Source organism: Bufo gargarizans, chromosome 9 (genome assembly GCF_014858855.1).
Source record: "Bufo gargarizans isolate SCDJY-AF-19 chromosome 9, ASM1485885v1, whole genome shotgun sequence".
Classification (NCBI taxonomy): Eukaryota; Metazoa; Chordata; class Amphibia; order Anura; family Bufonidae; genus Bufo; species Bufo gargarizans.
The window spans coordinates 148,742,184-148,755,882 of record NC_058088.1 but is presented as its reverse complement, the minus strand read 5'-3'; the positions used below and the strand labels follow the sequence as shown (position 1 = coordinate 148,755,882).

At 43.2% G+C, this 13,699-nt stretch overlaps 1 protein-coding gene across 1 annotated transcript in view; it reads left to right on the top strand.

Moving 5' to 3' along the window:
* Positions 1-13,699, top strand: part of DRP2 (dystrophin related protein 2) — a 353,198-nt gene that overhangs the window by 134,265 nt on the left and 205,234 nt on the right. Inside the window, exon 11 of the mRNA XM_044306534.1 lies at positions 5,569-5,770. Within this exon, the coding sequence (XP_044162469.1) occupies positions 5,569-5,770 (202 nt within the window). The remainder of the gene's footprint in view (positions 1-5,568; positions 5,771-13,699) is intronic.

The following is a 13,699-nucleotide window of genomic DNA, read 5'->3' as shown; positions in this document are numbered from 1 at the left end:
TACATACAAAGTGTTTGCCAAAGCATAGGAACGCCGCCTCCTCCTCAGCTCGTATGCTTCGGCAAACGTATCTGTTACTGCAGAGTAGAAATCTCGTCTTGCAGCGCCGCATACACCGACTTGCGTGTAATCTGACAGCAGCGCAATGCTTCTGTCAGAATGCACATCGGTGCTGCAGCTAGTCGATCGGTTGGTCCACCTGGAAGGTAAAAAAACAAAAAAAAACAAAAAGAAAAAACCAGGCCGCAACGCAATAATTTTATTAACTTTTCAACATAACATATAAACTTTAACTTTTTTAACTGAACATTAACGTGTTTGCTTACTGGTGTTTTTTTTTTTTTTTAATTTTTTTTTTACCTTTATAGAACAAACCTCTCCTTCCCCATGGGTCAATGTGCAAAGCGCAAATCGCCCAAAGATGTGGCGAAGTGCGTTATGCACTTTGTCCCATGTGAAAGGAGACGTTTGCAGCAGCTGTATGAGTGAATGGGCCCTAATAGCCCTGTGTGCCTGTCCTGGTGAGATGATCCCTATGCTAGGTGTACCTGTGTGTGGTACTTCCGAAAACACTCTCCAAAGCATAGGGCAGGGTGGTCAGGACAGTCAGGACAGAAATAGCGGGTGTCACGCCTTATTCCACTCCTGCTACAGACACGACATCTTTTTCGGGGTGACGGTTGGGTTGAGGTACCAGGAACGACATTGGGGAAATGTCGCTCGTGTAGACGGCTAACTACACTGGTGGATGGGGCCACGGAACCTCCTGGGTACAGGAGGTTCTCGATGATCTCTTCCTGAAATTTGAGGAAGGATCCAGTTCTCCCAGCCTTACTGTAGAGAACAAAACTATTGTACAGAGCCAATTGAATCAAATATACAGACACCTTCTTATACCAGCGTCTGGTTCTGCGGGAAACTAAATACGGAGACAACATCTGGTCATTGAAGTCCACCCCTCCCATGTGGAGGTTATAGTCGTGGACTGAGAGGGGCTTTTCAATGACACGGGTTGCTCGCTCAATTTGGATTGTCGTGTCTGCGTGAATGGAGGAGAGCATGTAAACGTCACGCTTGTCTCTCCATTTCACCGCGAGCAGTTCTTCGTTACACAGTGCGGCCCTCTGCCCCCTTGCAAGACGGGTGGTAACGAGCCGTTGGGGGAAGCCCGCGCGACTAGTTCGCGCGGTACCACAGGCGCCAATCCGTTCTAGAAACAAATGCCTAAAGAGGGCCACACTTGTGTAAAAATTGTCCACATAAAGATGGTACCCCTTGCCGAATAAGGGTGACACCAAGTCCCAAACTGTCTTCCCACTGCTCCCCAGGTAGTCAGGGCAACCGACCGGCTCCAGGGTCTGATCTTTTCCCTCATAGATCCGAAATTTGTGGGTATAGCCTGTGGCCCTTTCACAGAGCTTATACAATTTGACCCCATACCGGGCGCTCTTGCTTGGGATGTATTGTTTGAAGCCAAGGCGCCCGGTAAAATGTATTAGGGACTCGTCTACGCAGATGTTTTGCTCTGGGGTATACAAATCTGCAAATTTCAGGTTGAAATGGTCTATGAGGGGCCGAATTTTGTGGAGCCGGTCAAAAGCAGGGTGGCCTCTGGGACGGGAGGCGGTGTTGTCACTAAAGTGCAGGAAACGCAGGATGGCCTCAAAACGTGCCCTGGACATAGCAGCAGAGAACATGGGCATGTGATGAATCGGGTTCGTGGACCAATATGACCGCAATTCATGCTTTTTTGTCAGGCCCATGTTGAGGAGGAGGCCCAGAAAAGTTTTAAGTTCGGAAACTTGGACTGGTTTCCACCAGAAAGGCTGGGCATAAAAGCTTCCCGGGTTAGCGGTTATAAATTGTGTGGCATACCGGTTTGTTTCTGCCACAACTAAGTCTAAAAGCTCCGCAGTCAAGAACAGCTCAAAAAATCCCAGGGCCGAACCGATCTGAGCTGTCTCAACCCGAACTCCAGACTGGGCGGTGAAAGGGAAAACTACAGGTGCAGCGGAAGTTGGGGACTGCCAATCAGGGTTTGCCAGCACCTCTGGGATTCTAGGGGCTCTACGGGCACGTCTTTGCGGTGGCTGCGACGGGGTCACTACTGCACGTGCCACCGTACCAGCTTCAACTGCCCTTCTGGTGCTCGCTACTTCACCATGTTCTACGGCAGTGCTGGTACTAGGTTCAGGGAGGGCTGGGCTGCTGGTGTATGCCTCACCACGTAATCCGACAGCACCAGCCCCACTCTGCTGCTCTTGAAGCGGATCCTGCGCAACCTGCGGTCTAGCGACACGGGGCCGGGTACGCCTGGTGGTATCAGGGACCTCAGCCTCCTCGTCCGAACTTTGGGTCAGAGAGCCACTGCTTTCTACAGGTTCGTATTCTGACCCGCTGGATTCATCAGATGAGGGTTCCCACTCCTCATCCGACTGGGTCAGAAGCCTGTAGGCCTCTTCAGAGGAATACCCCCTGTTTGACATGTGGGCAACTAAATTTAGGGGTATTCCCTGAGACTACCCAAGAAAAAAAAGCAAGCCTGTCTTACAAAGGGGAGGCTAGCGAAGTACCGGAGGCTGCTGCGGTTGATAAAAAATATCAAAACTGATTTTTTTATCGCCGCAGCACGTGTAAAGTGATTGTGCAGTGATCAAAAAAAAATTATTTTTTTGTCACTGCGGTGGGGCGGGCGTGGGCGAACGCACGTGTGGGCGACCGATCAGGCCTGATCGGGCAAACACTGCGTTTTGGGTGGAGGGCGAACTAAAGTGACACTAATACAATTATAGATCTGACCGTGATCAGTTTTGATCACTTCCAGATACTATAAAAGTACAAATGCTGATTAGCGATACGCTAATCAGCGAATAACGGACTGCGGTGCGGTGGGCTGGGCGCTAACTGATCCCTAAACTACCTAACCAAGGGGCCTAAACTATACTGAAACCTAACAGTCAATAACAGTAAAAAAAAAAGTGACAGTTTGCACTGATCACTTTTTTCCTTTCACTTGTGATTGACAGGGGCGATCAAAGGGGTGATCAAAGGGTTAATTGGGGTGCAGGGGGGTGATCTGGAGCTAAAGTGTGATGTTTGGTGTACTCACTGTGAAGCCTGCTCCTCTGCTGGATCCAACCGACGAAAAGAACCAGCAGAGGAGCAGGCAGCCATATAACAGATCATATTTACTAATATGATCTGCTATCTGGCACTTTGATTGGATTTTTTAAAAATCAGCAACCTGCCAGCCACGATCATTGGCTGGCAGGTTGCTGACGAAATACTCCTGTACGAAATGCCGGCCCGATCTGCGCACGCGCGGGCCAGCAAAGCGCGTCATCTCGCGTCTCGCGAGATGACGCGTATATGCGTGACTGTGCGCAGGGCTGCCGCCTCCGGAACGCACATCTGCATTAGGCGGTCCGGAGGCGGTTAACATTGTTTTAATTTTATCTTTATTTTTACCATTATATGTTTTGAACGATTCTAAAGAATTCACTCAATTTTTATGCATGTATATGTGATTGATTTTCAGGTTTTTAAGAGTTTACCTAATACTACTGTTAAACGTCATCTTATTCCTGTACCATTCACCTACCCACCACTGTGCGCTACCTATCAGCCCACAGCACCTCAACATGGGTGATTTTTTCAATACTAATAACGACTACCTGTACCACCTACACCTTGTCATTTGGGAATTTGGCGCTCAACCGCATCCTTTTTTTTTTTTTTGTGACTGGTGTGGCACTGGGGGTAGGTGACTACCCCTTGTTCCCCACCTATCACTGATTCATCCTGATTTCTTTGTGGTGTCTAGTTTTGTTTTCTACACCAGAGCTGCCTTCCCATCCTACTGTTTCCCTTCTTCCCAATCCCTCCATCATACAGTCCTGTTGGCGCCTTTTCTTTATCCTTCTCTTCAGGGACTAAGCACAGTCCCGTGTCGCTTTAGGATAACCTCCTTCTTTTTCTTCTCTTTTTTTCCACTTCTGCTCCATGAAGCATACAAGCCATCTCCTCTGCCGTTGTTTGAACTGATAGACCTTGTTATGAGCTGACTTGTTGATTCCGATATTTTACCTGTATGTCCACCTCTTGGCTTTGGAATGAATAGACGGACTTAATTTCCTATTCTTCCAACTGTCTTCCTCTTTTCTTGGGAAATCTTCTTCATGGCTGCTCCTGGATTTGAACCAGTGACCTTTTGCTTGGGAATCAACCTAATAACACACTGAGCTATGAGGGAACGTGAAAACAGGGTGTAACTAAGCAGTTACATGACAAGAATCTGTATAACTAGTCATATGCTAAATAGTTGCAAGTCCAGTTATGTATGAGATAGCCAAGATGATTGTAGAATGAGGGGGGATGGTTACCTTTTTTTGCTCAAGTGAAAAGAAAGTTTTTAAAACTATAAAAAAAAAATTGAATATTAAAATCAGCTCCTTTCCTCACATTATAAACAATAATAATAAAAAAATTAAGATATTTGTCATGGTTGCACAAAAAATGGCCATACTATTAAAATATAAACATAATCATTCTATATGGTGAATGCCTGTTTATGTATACTGTAGCTTCATCTTCTGAAAAATGAATAAAAAGTGATCAAAAAGGCATATACATTCTAAAATGGTATCAATAAAAACTACAGGTTGCCCCTCAAAAAGAAAACGCCTACTTCACTTGGCCACACCTTCTTCCAGCTTGGCGCCGCCTAAAACATGGAACCACTTTTATATTTTATTTCAGGGCCACTTTGAGTTCCCAATCCTCCCCTGTCTTTTGTATGACAAAATTAAAGGTGTTATCCATAATTTTTATAACTAATGTATACCATGTGGCTTACAACTATCACATTGACATTGATGGCAATGTCTCTACCAGGCCAGCGCTATGCTCTTCAGTATAATTAGTCTCTCGACACTTCCAGGAACAGTTGCTGTACATTGTGCACATGATCGGGTTGCGCCCATGCGGTAAGGCAGCCTCAGGCATTGACTGTGCAGACGCAACCCATGTACATTGTGGGTCAATCATCATAGTGGAGGTGATCGGAGCATTTATATATAGCAGTCATTTTTTTCGGTGTGGGGACAAATGGTCACTACTGTAAGTATTCACCCCCATTCAGATATATAATTTGCTGGCAGCATATCGCTGTTTACATAGGGCGCTGTACTGTTGGTTTTATGTGCATTTACCTGGTGATCGGTGGAGCCTTTACATGAGGCAGTTATCAGGAACAAGCATTCATACAAACACTCACACCCAATAATTGCCCTGATCCTAGGCCTGTGTAAAGGGTTGTTAATTGTCCAATACTTCTACACTACTTTGCATCTGAATCTGAACCTACTTGATTACATCTGCTAGTGTTTGCTTTAAATCAAACTGTCTTCATAAACTGTTATACTGTCAGAGTAATTTGAGCAACTTTCTCAGTCCCCCTGTTTTATAGCCCCACTTTTTATTTTTTATTTTATGACTTTTGTAAAACTTCTATTTTCATTACCTCACCTTTTGTATTAACTCATGCTTCTCTTGTTTCCTGTTTTTCAGTGGACCTAGTCACCCTGCCTCTCCTATCTCAGATATTTAGTTGTGATATCCTGCAGTCTTCAGATCATTCTCTTGACGTTCTTGATGTCATTCGGTGTTTGAGTTCACTATATGAGCGATTAGAAGAAGAACGTGGACTTTTAGTAAATGTGCCACTGTGTGTGGACCTCGCCCTCAACTGGTTACTAAACGTCTTTGATGGGTAGGCATTGGCAAAAGCTTTTTTGATGTGCATATCATAACCCAGCATTAGGGTAAGGTCTGACAGGACAAACAATAAACCATACACTTTTATTAGGTTAAAGGGGTATTTCAGTTGGATAACTATCAGATTGGTGGAGTTCCCAGCGGTAGGCCTCAAATTAAAACGGTTCTGCTGTGCTAAAATATTGATGACTTATCCTCCGGATAAAAAAGAAGTATTGTGGAGTCGCACTCACCAGAACTTGTGGTCATCCGGAATGCAACAGCCTGCTGGGAGTCCTAGATCCATCAGGGCTCCTGAACGTACAGTCCAATGAATAAAGATGGAGGCAGCATGTCCAGTACAAAAAATCCCTTTATTGGGAGCCGCTTAGGTGAACAAAACGTGCAGAAGGTAGTTACGTTTCGGCTAACACATAGCCTTTATCAAACATACTTGCACTTCATCCCAACATCAATATCAGATTGGCTGTGGTCCGACTCTTGGCTCTGCCGCCGATCAGGTGTTTGAAGAGGTGGCAGCACTTGCACAAGTATTGCTTCCACTTCCAAATTAACTTTGCAGGATAACAGGCTGAACTGGATGGATGGATGTATTTTTTAGATAAAAAAATATATAGCAATTGGGTGGCTCTACAAAGTAGGTAAGATGTATGGGTGCTACTATCAATAGATCCCCCCTATCTGTGAATAAAATGGATATAATAAATGAAGATAGGCACGACCAGAATATTTGGTTCACTTGGAATAATAGTTATTTATTGAACATCAAAATACTAAAACATCTATATACGATAAAATATTGGCGCCAATATTTTATCGTATATAGATGTTTTAGTATTTTGATGTTCAATAAATAACTATTATTCCAAGTGAACCAAATATTCTGGTCGTGCCTATCTTCATTTATTATATCCGTATGTATTTTTTAGCCTTTAAAACTATAGGAGTCGTTTATTAAGATCTGCCTTTTAGACACCGGTCCTAATAAAGCTCATGCGTCAGCGGTGGATCTCTACATAAGGCCTCTACATAACTTTGATGCATCCAGCGCCTTTCTAAATGTAAGCTAACTTACTAGTTGACCCCTCCCCTTCCACGCCTACGGCACAACCACTTTTTTAGACCTGGCGTGAGCGCTGTAATCTGCGACTGAAATGCGCATTACTATATATATAGATGTATTTCAGGTTAATAAATGACCCCTTGCGTTACCATGTTAGCTGTGCACCGTCTCATTTGCAGCGTCTCATTCACTTGAATCAAGTGGATCAATTGGAATTGCACTACACTGCCTCTACAAGCAAGATGACACACAGGTAATTAAGAAGAGGAAGAATTGTTTGTTACCCCTTCAAACAGCTGATCACGTTTATGTGCTGGGAGTTAGACACCCACCGATCTGGTATTGATCTATCCTGAGGAGAGGCCATCAATATTTTAGCACTGTACGTTTTTTTATTTTTTTTATTTGAAAAAAGGTCATTTGGACAGTTGTCCATTACAATAGACACTATAGTCTGTAATTGTGGCGCACACCAATATATCAGGCACAGTAATCTGTGGTCAACTGAATTTTTTATTTACACTCATTGACAAAAAATAATGCACTAAGAAGGAATTTCTGGAATGGAATTAGACAGAACCTGTCATCACCAAAAACAATCCCAAGCCGCCAGCAGTACTTGAGAGTAGCCAGAAGCATGTTTCCGATGATCGTTTTCCCCTGACCGCTTGATTTTATAGTCATGCTTGGCTCATATAGACTCATATAGATCATACGAGTGTACTACTGTACTGTGGCGGCACAAAGTGCACTGCGTCATAGCAACTAATGCTAAGCTAAGAAGGATGCCAGTCCGGTATCTCACGGACCGTGTTCCACAGACGTGTGAATGAAGCCTTACACTGGAAACACCGGAGCTCTCTGGGTTGTGCTATAGGATTAATCCAGCATCTGAGCTTTCCCTTCTTACACTGGAAACACAGCAGCTGTCAGAACTGTGCTGTAATGTCTGCTCAGAAACAGGGCACACTTCTGTCTGTGGAGATCTGACAGTCTACATAGAAACATAGAATGTGTCGGCAGATAAGAACCATTTGGCCCATCTAGTCTACCCAATATACTAAATACTATGGATAGCCCCTGGCCCTATCTTATATGAAGGATGGCCTTATGCCTATCCCATGCATGCTTAACCTGCTTCACTGTTTTTGCAGCTACCACTTCTGCAGGAAGGCTATTCCATGCATCCACTACTCTCTCAGTAAAGTAATACTTCCTGATATTACTTTTAAACCTTTGCCCCTCTAATTTAAAACTATGTCCTCTTGTAGCAGTTTTTCTTATTTTAAATATTCTCTCCTCTTTTACCTTGTTGATTCCCTTCATGTATTTAAAAGTGTCTATCATATCCCCTCTGTCTCCTCTTTCTTCCAAGCTATACATGTTAAGGGCCTTTAATCTTTCCTGGTAAGTTTTATCCTGCAATCCGTGTACTAGTTTAGTAGCTCTTCTCTGAACTCTCTCCAAAGTATCAATATCCTTCTGGAGATATGGTCTCCAGTACTGAGCACAATACTCCAAATGAGGTCTCACTATTACTCTGTAGAGCGGCATGAGCACCTCCCTCTTTCTACTGGTAATGCCTCTCCCTATACACCCAAGCATTCTGCTAGCATTTCCTGCTGCTCTGTGACATTGTCTGCCAACCTTTAAGTCTTCTGAAATAACCCCTAAATCCCTTTCTTCAGATACCGAGGTTAGGACTGTATCACTGATTTTATATTCTGCTCTTGGGTTTTTACGCCCCAGGTGCATTATCTTGCACTTATCAACATTAAATTTTAGTTGCCAGATTTTTGACCATTCCTCTAGTTTTCCTAAATCCTTTTCCATTTGGTGTATCCCTCCAGGAACATCAACCCTGTTACAAATCTTTGTGTCATCAGCAAAAAGACACACCTTACCATCGAGGCCTTCTGCAATTTCGCTGATAAAGAAATTAAACAATATGGGTCCCAGAACAGATCCCTGAGGTACCCCACTGGTAACAAGACCATGGTCTGAATATACTCTATTGACTACAACCCTCTGTTGTCTGTCCCTCAGCCCCTGCCTAATCCATTCAACAATATAGGAGTCCAAGCACAAAGACTGCAATTTATTGATAAGCCTTCTATGTGGGACAGTATCAAAAGCCTTACTAAAGTCTAGATAAGCGTTGTCTACTGCACCTCCGCCATCTATTATTTTAGTCATCCAATCAAAAAAATCTATAAGATTAGTTTGACATGATCTCCCTGAAGTAAACCCATGCTGTTTTTCATCTTTCAATCCATGGGATTTTAGATGTTCTACAATCCGCTCCTTAAGTATGGTTTCCATTAATTTCCCCACTATTGATGTCAGGCTTACTGGCCTTAGTTGCCTGATAACCGCTAAGCTCTTTTGATAGCTTTGGGTGTATCCCATGAGGCCCCTGTGACTTATTTGTATTAATTTTAGACAGCTGACTTAGAACCTCTTCCTCTGTAAAGACACATGCATCAAAAGATTCATTAGTCTTCCTTCCTAACTGAGGTCCTTTTCCTTAATTTTCCTTTGTAAAAACTGAACAGAAGTATTCATTGAGGCAGCCAGCTAGTTCATTATCTTCTTCCATATACCTTCCGTCTTTTGTTTTTAATTTGGTAATTCCTATTTTTAGTTTCCTTTTTTCAATTATGCATCTGAAGAATGTCTTATCACCTTTTTCCACTGACTGGGCTAATTTCTCTTCTGCCTGTGCTTTAGAAGCTCTTATAACTTGTTTGGCCTCTCTCTGCCTAATCTTATAAATTTGTCATCCTCGGGGTTTTTTTAAATAATTTTTAAATTGTAAAAAAAATGTATAATTACTAAATGCTATCTTTTTGTTTTTAATTATTTTGGCCACTTCTGCTGAGTACAACAGTGGTCTCTTCCTTTTTGTGCTTTTACTGACAAGCCTAATGCAATTATCTGTTGCCTTTAATAGTGCCAGTTTTAAGTAGTCCCATTTCTCCTGGACTCCATTGAAACTGTTCCAATCTGATAGGGACTCGTATACCACTAGTCTAATTTTAGAAAAGTCAGTTGTTTTTTTTCATCTAAAAGTTTTGTTTTTGTGTGGTGTGACTCAGTCACTGTACTTATAGTAAACCACAGTGACTGGTGATTACTAGATCCCAAGCTTTCCTCTACAGTAATATCCAATACCAAATTCCCATTTGTGAATACTAAATCTAAAATGGCCTCTTTCCTGGTTGGCTCCTCCACTACTTGCTGTAGAGATATTCCCAGTAGGGAATTTAGAATATCTGAACTCCTGGCAGAACTAGCTATTTTGGTTTTCCAGTTTACATCAGGAAGATTAAAGTCTCCCATAATGATAACTTCCCCTTTCAATGTCATTTTAGCTATTTCCTCAACTAGTAGATCATCTAATTCTTTGACTTGGCTAGGTGGTCTATATTTCACACCTACACGAGTTACCTTATGATTATCAAGCTGCAATGTAACCCAAACTGACTCTAAATTGGTCTCGCTATCTTTCACATACAGGGCCACCCGTCCCCCTTTCTTGCCTTCTCTGTCTTTCCTATATAGAGATAACCCTGGTATTGTTATATCCCAGTCATTACTTCCATTGAACCATGTCTCAGTAACAGCCACTAAATCTATATTCTCAGATGCCATTATAGACTCAAGTTCATTGATCTTATTCCCTAAACTGCGAGCATTTGTAGACAAGACTCTGAGCTTGTCATTTCCTAACCTATGTGCTACTGGCATCTTCTGGCATTGTTCCGGGGGCAGTCGGACTGCTGGATTATGACTCTTGTGCCCCCCTTTGCTAGTTTCAACTTTGAACTGAGGGCATTCAATCCCTTGAGAGAAAGATGCAAACTATCTTTCTTGTACAGTTCTGTCTCTGCTAGCGGTAGCACCAGGGAGACATCTCACAAAACCATTTTCCTCAAACTTCACACCTCTTATGATAGAATCGCCCACCAACAGCTGCTTACTATCACTCCTCACCTTCTCCTTTTTGTCTTTGTCTGCAGTCTTGCATACTTTAGGCATGGGAGATGATTGTTCCTCACCCACTGTGCCTGAGCCACCCTCCATGTTGCTTTTGCGATCTGAAAGTGCTTCAAATGAATTATGGAGAGCCACAGACTGTGGGACATGTCATCTATCCACAACTCTAAGTCTACCAGAACCTGCAGTAACCCATCTTCCATTTCTAGGGGGCCTCTGTGGCAGTGGCATTGCAACATTCCCAGCCTGAGTTTGTTTAACAGTTAATTTTATAAATCTCAGATTTCAAAAATGCATTTCCTGCTGCATTATGAGAGCTGTCTACAGATCAGACAGCATCCAAACCTCTGAAGAGTGGAACCTGAAATAAAAGCACAACAATTCCTGCACAGAACCAGGTCTGCCATTTTAAAGAGGGGAAAGATTTTAAACAAGCAAATCTTACTTTTTAGATTGTATCCACCTCCAGTTTACCTCCTGAGTATCTCCTGAATATCTCAGATGCACTTATAAATGCAGAACTTGAGAATGCAGCAAGCTTATACTATGTTGCTATATATACACACACTCCCACAAAAGCCTCTCCCCCAACAACAAATTTAACACCTTAATCACCTATGCTCATTTGCAATCAGACAATAGAAAGAACCTGTCTAACAAATTCCTTACCTGTTCTAAAGCACAGTATCTGAGTATCCACCAAAAACACAGCTGAAGTTCTGCTGTTCTGAAGCACAGTGTCTGAGTATCCACCAAAAACACAGCTGAAGTTCTGTTGTTCTGAAGCACAGTGTCTCTCCATCTCCTGCCCATGCTGCTGTCTCCAAGATAGCTGCTGTTCATCTTCCTTCGTTAGCCTTTCCCCCTGGTCCCCCTGCTATTGGCTGCAGAGAGGAGCAAGTGCTCATGGTATTTGTAGTCCACTTTACCAGAAGAATCAGAAATAATGCCTGCCGCTGTGGGTCCCTGCTTGTAATTGACAGCCACAGCTTCCACTAGACCCACTGCTTTCTCTGCAGTGGTTAGTACAATGTGCGTATTTGGAAGCACAAAAGTAGGATATGCTCCAGATTTCAATTACTGATGAAAATGATAATCCCATATGAATAGCCCTATTCATTACCATTAGCATGATTCCGGTACATAAAATCCGGTCCAAGATGGCTTGCAAATATGCTCATGTGAAAGTGGCCTTTTGAAAAAGAGGAGGGGGGGGAGTGAATGCTATGTTAATTCGTTTCACTCCAGATTTATCATTGTAACTTTTTGAAAAAGTTGCAAACTAACTCCATTAGGCTACATGCACACAAACGTTAGGGCTCCGTGCTGTGGGGCAGCCACATACGGATCACGGACCCATTCACTTGAATGGGGTCCGCGATACACATCCGACAGTCAAAAAAGTAGTGCATGCGCTACTTTTTTGCAGTGCGGAGGCAAGGCCAGAAACACCACGGAAGTACTCCGTAGTGCTTCCGTGGGATTCCGGTCTGTGCCTCCGTTCCATATCTCCGTGATTGCGGACCCATTCAAGTGAATGGGTCCGTAATGCGGAATGCGGCCCGCAATACGGCCTTAGTTAGAGAATGACATAAGAAAATGGAATAGCATTTCTAGACAAAAGTGTTAGGTGAAAGATGAGTCAGATTTAACAGACAACATGCAAAATTTGATAAATTTGCAGTAAACTCTGCCAACATACTCAAGAAAAACTGACTTCTAATATTGCCCTCATGACTAGAGATAAGTGAATTTATTTTAAAATAATTGATTCCATTATGAATTTCCCCAAAACTCTGCTTCCAAACAAAGCAGACGTCATGCTGATTGGATTCAGATGGCACCCTCCATTTTACGTATCCAAATAGAAACAGAAAAAAAGACATCCCTGTCTTGTACTCTCTTCCATGGAATTATCTCTGTGTGATACATGTCTTTCACAGCCCACTGGATCAATCTTTTGCACGGTTGTGGAGATTCTGCACCAGACAATGAGGCCAGTGCTTTTAACACCTTCACATTTGTGTTCCCACACCAGGCCCTTACGCACTTTCTCCGTATCCTCCTTAACCCCTTCCCGACATATGACGTAATAGTACGTCATGGCGGCAGGTGTGTTCCCGCATTTTGACGTCATGGTGATCGGGCGGGCACCAGAGCTGTGCACGCCCGATCACTGCATAGATCCAGCAGTCCCTGATAGCCGGGCCCCTGCTGTATCCGCCGGCATCGCTGTACAAGCCGATGCCAGCAGATTAACCCCTTCTATGCTGCGATCAGTGATAAGACATAGAAGGGATTTAAGGCGGTTGAGGGAGCCCATCGAGTCCCTGCGCTGCTGTGGCGGAGACCCGATGGGTAAGAAGGCAGCCCAATGCCAAGCAGAGGCTGTCTAATTCCATGCACGGCGTCGGGGCCGGCTTTCTATGGGTGCCCAGGAGATCCAGCCTAGGGCTGTTAGTGTATTACTCAGTGTAATACACTAACAGGCAAATGTATTGTAATGCATTGCAGAGGGGATCTGACCCCTAAAAGTAAAGTCCCAGAGTGGGACAGAAATAAAGATTAAAAGAAAAAAGTAAAAAGAAAAAAGTTTTTAATAAAAAAAACGCCCCTGATTTTATATAAAAAAATAGAAAAAAAAAGAAAACACACACATTATGTATCGCCGTGTCCATAACAACCAGCTCTATAAATATATCACATGATCCACCCCGTCCGATAAACATTGTAAAAAAATTAAAACTGTTTAAAAAAAAAACATTTTTGTCACCTTACATCACAAAAAGTGCAACACCAAGCGATCAAAAAGGTGTATGTCCCCCAAAATAGTACCAATCAAACCGTCACCTCATCCCGCAA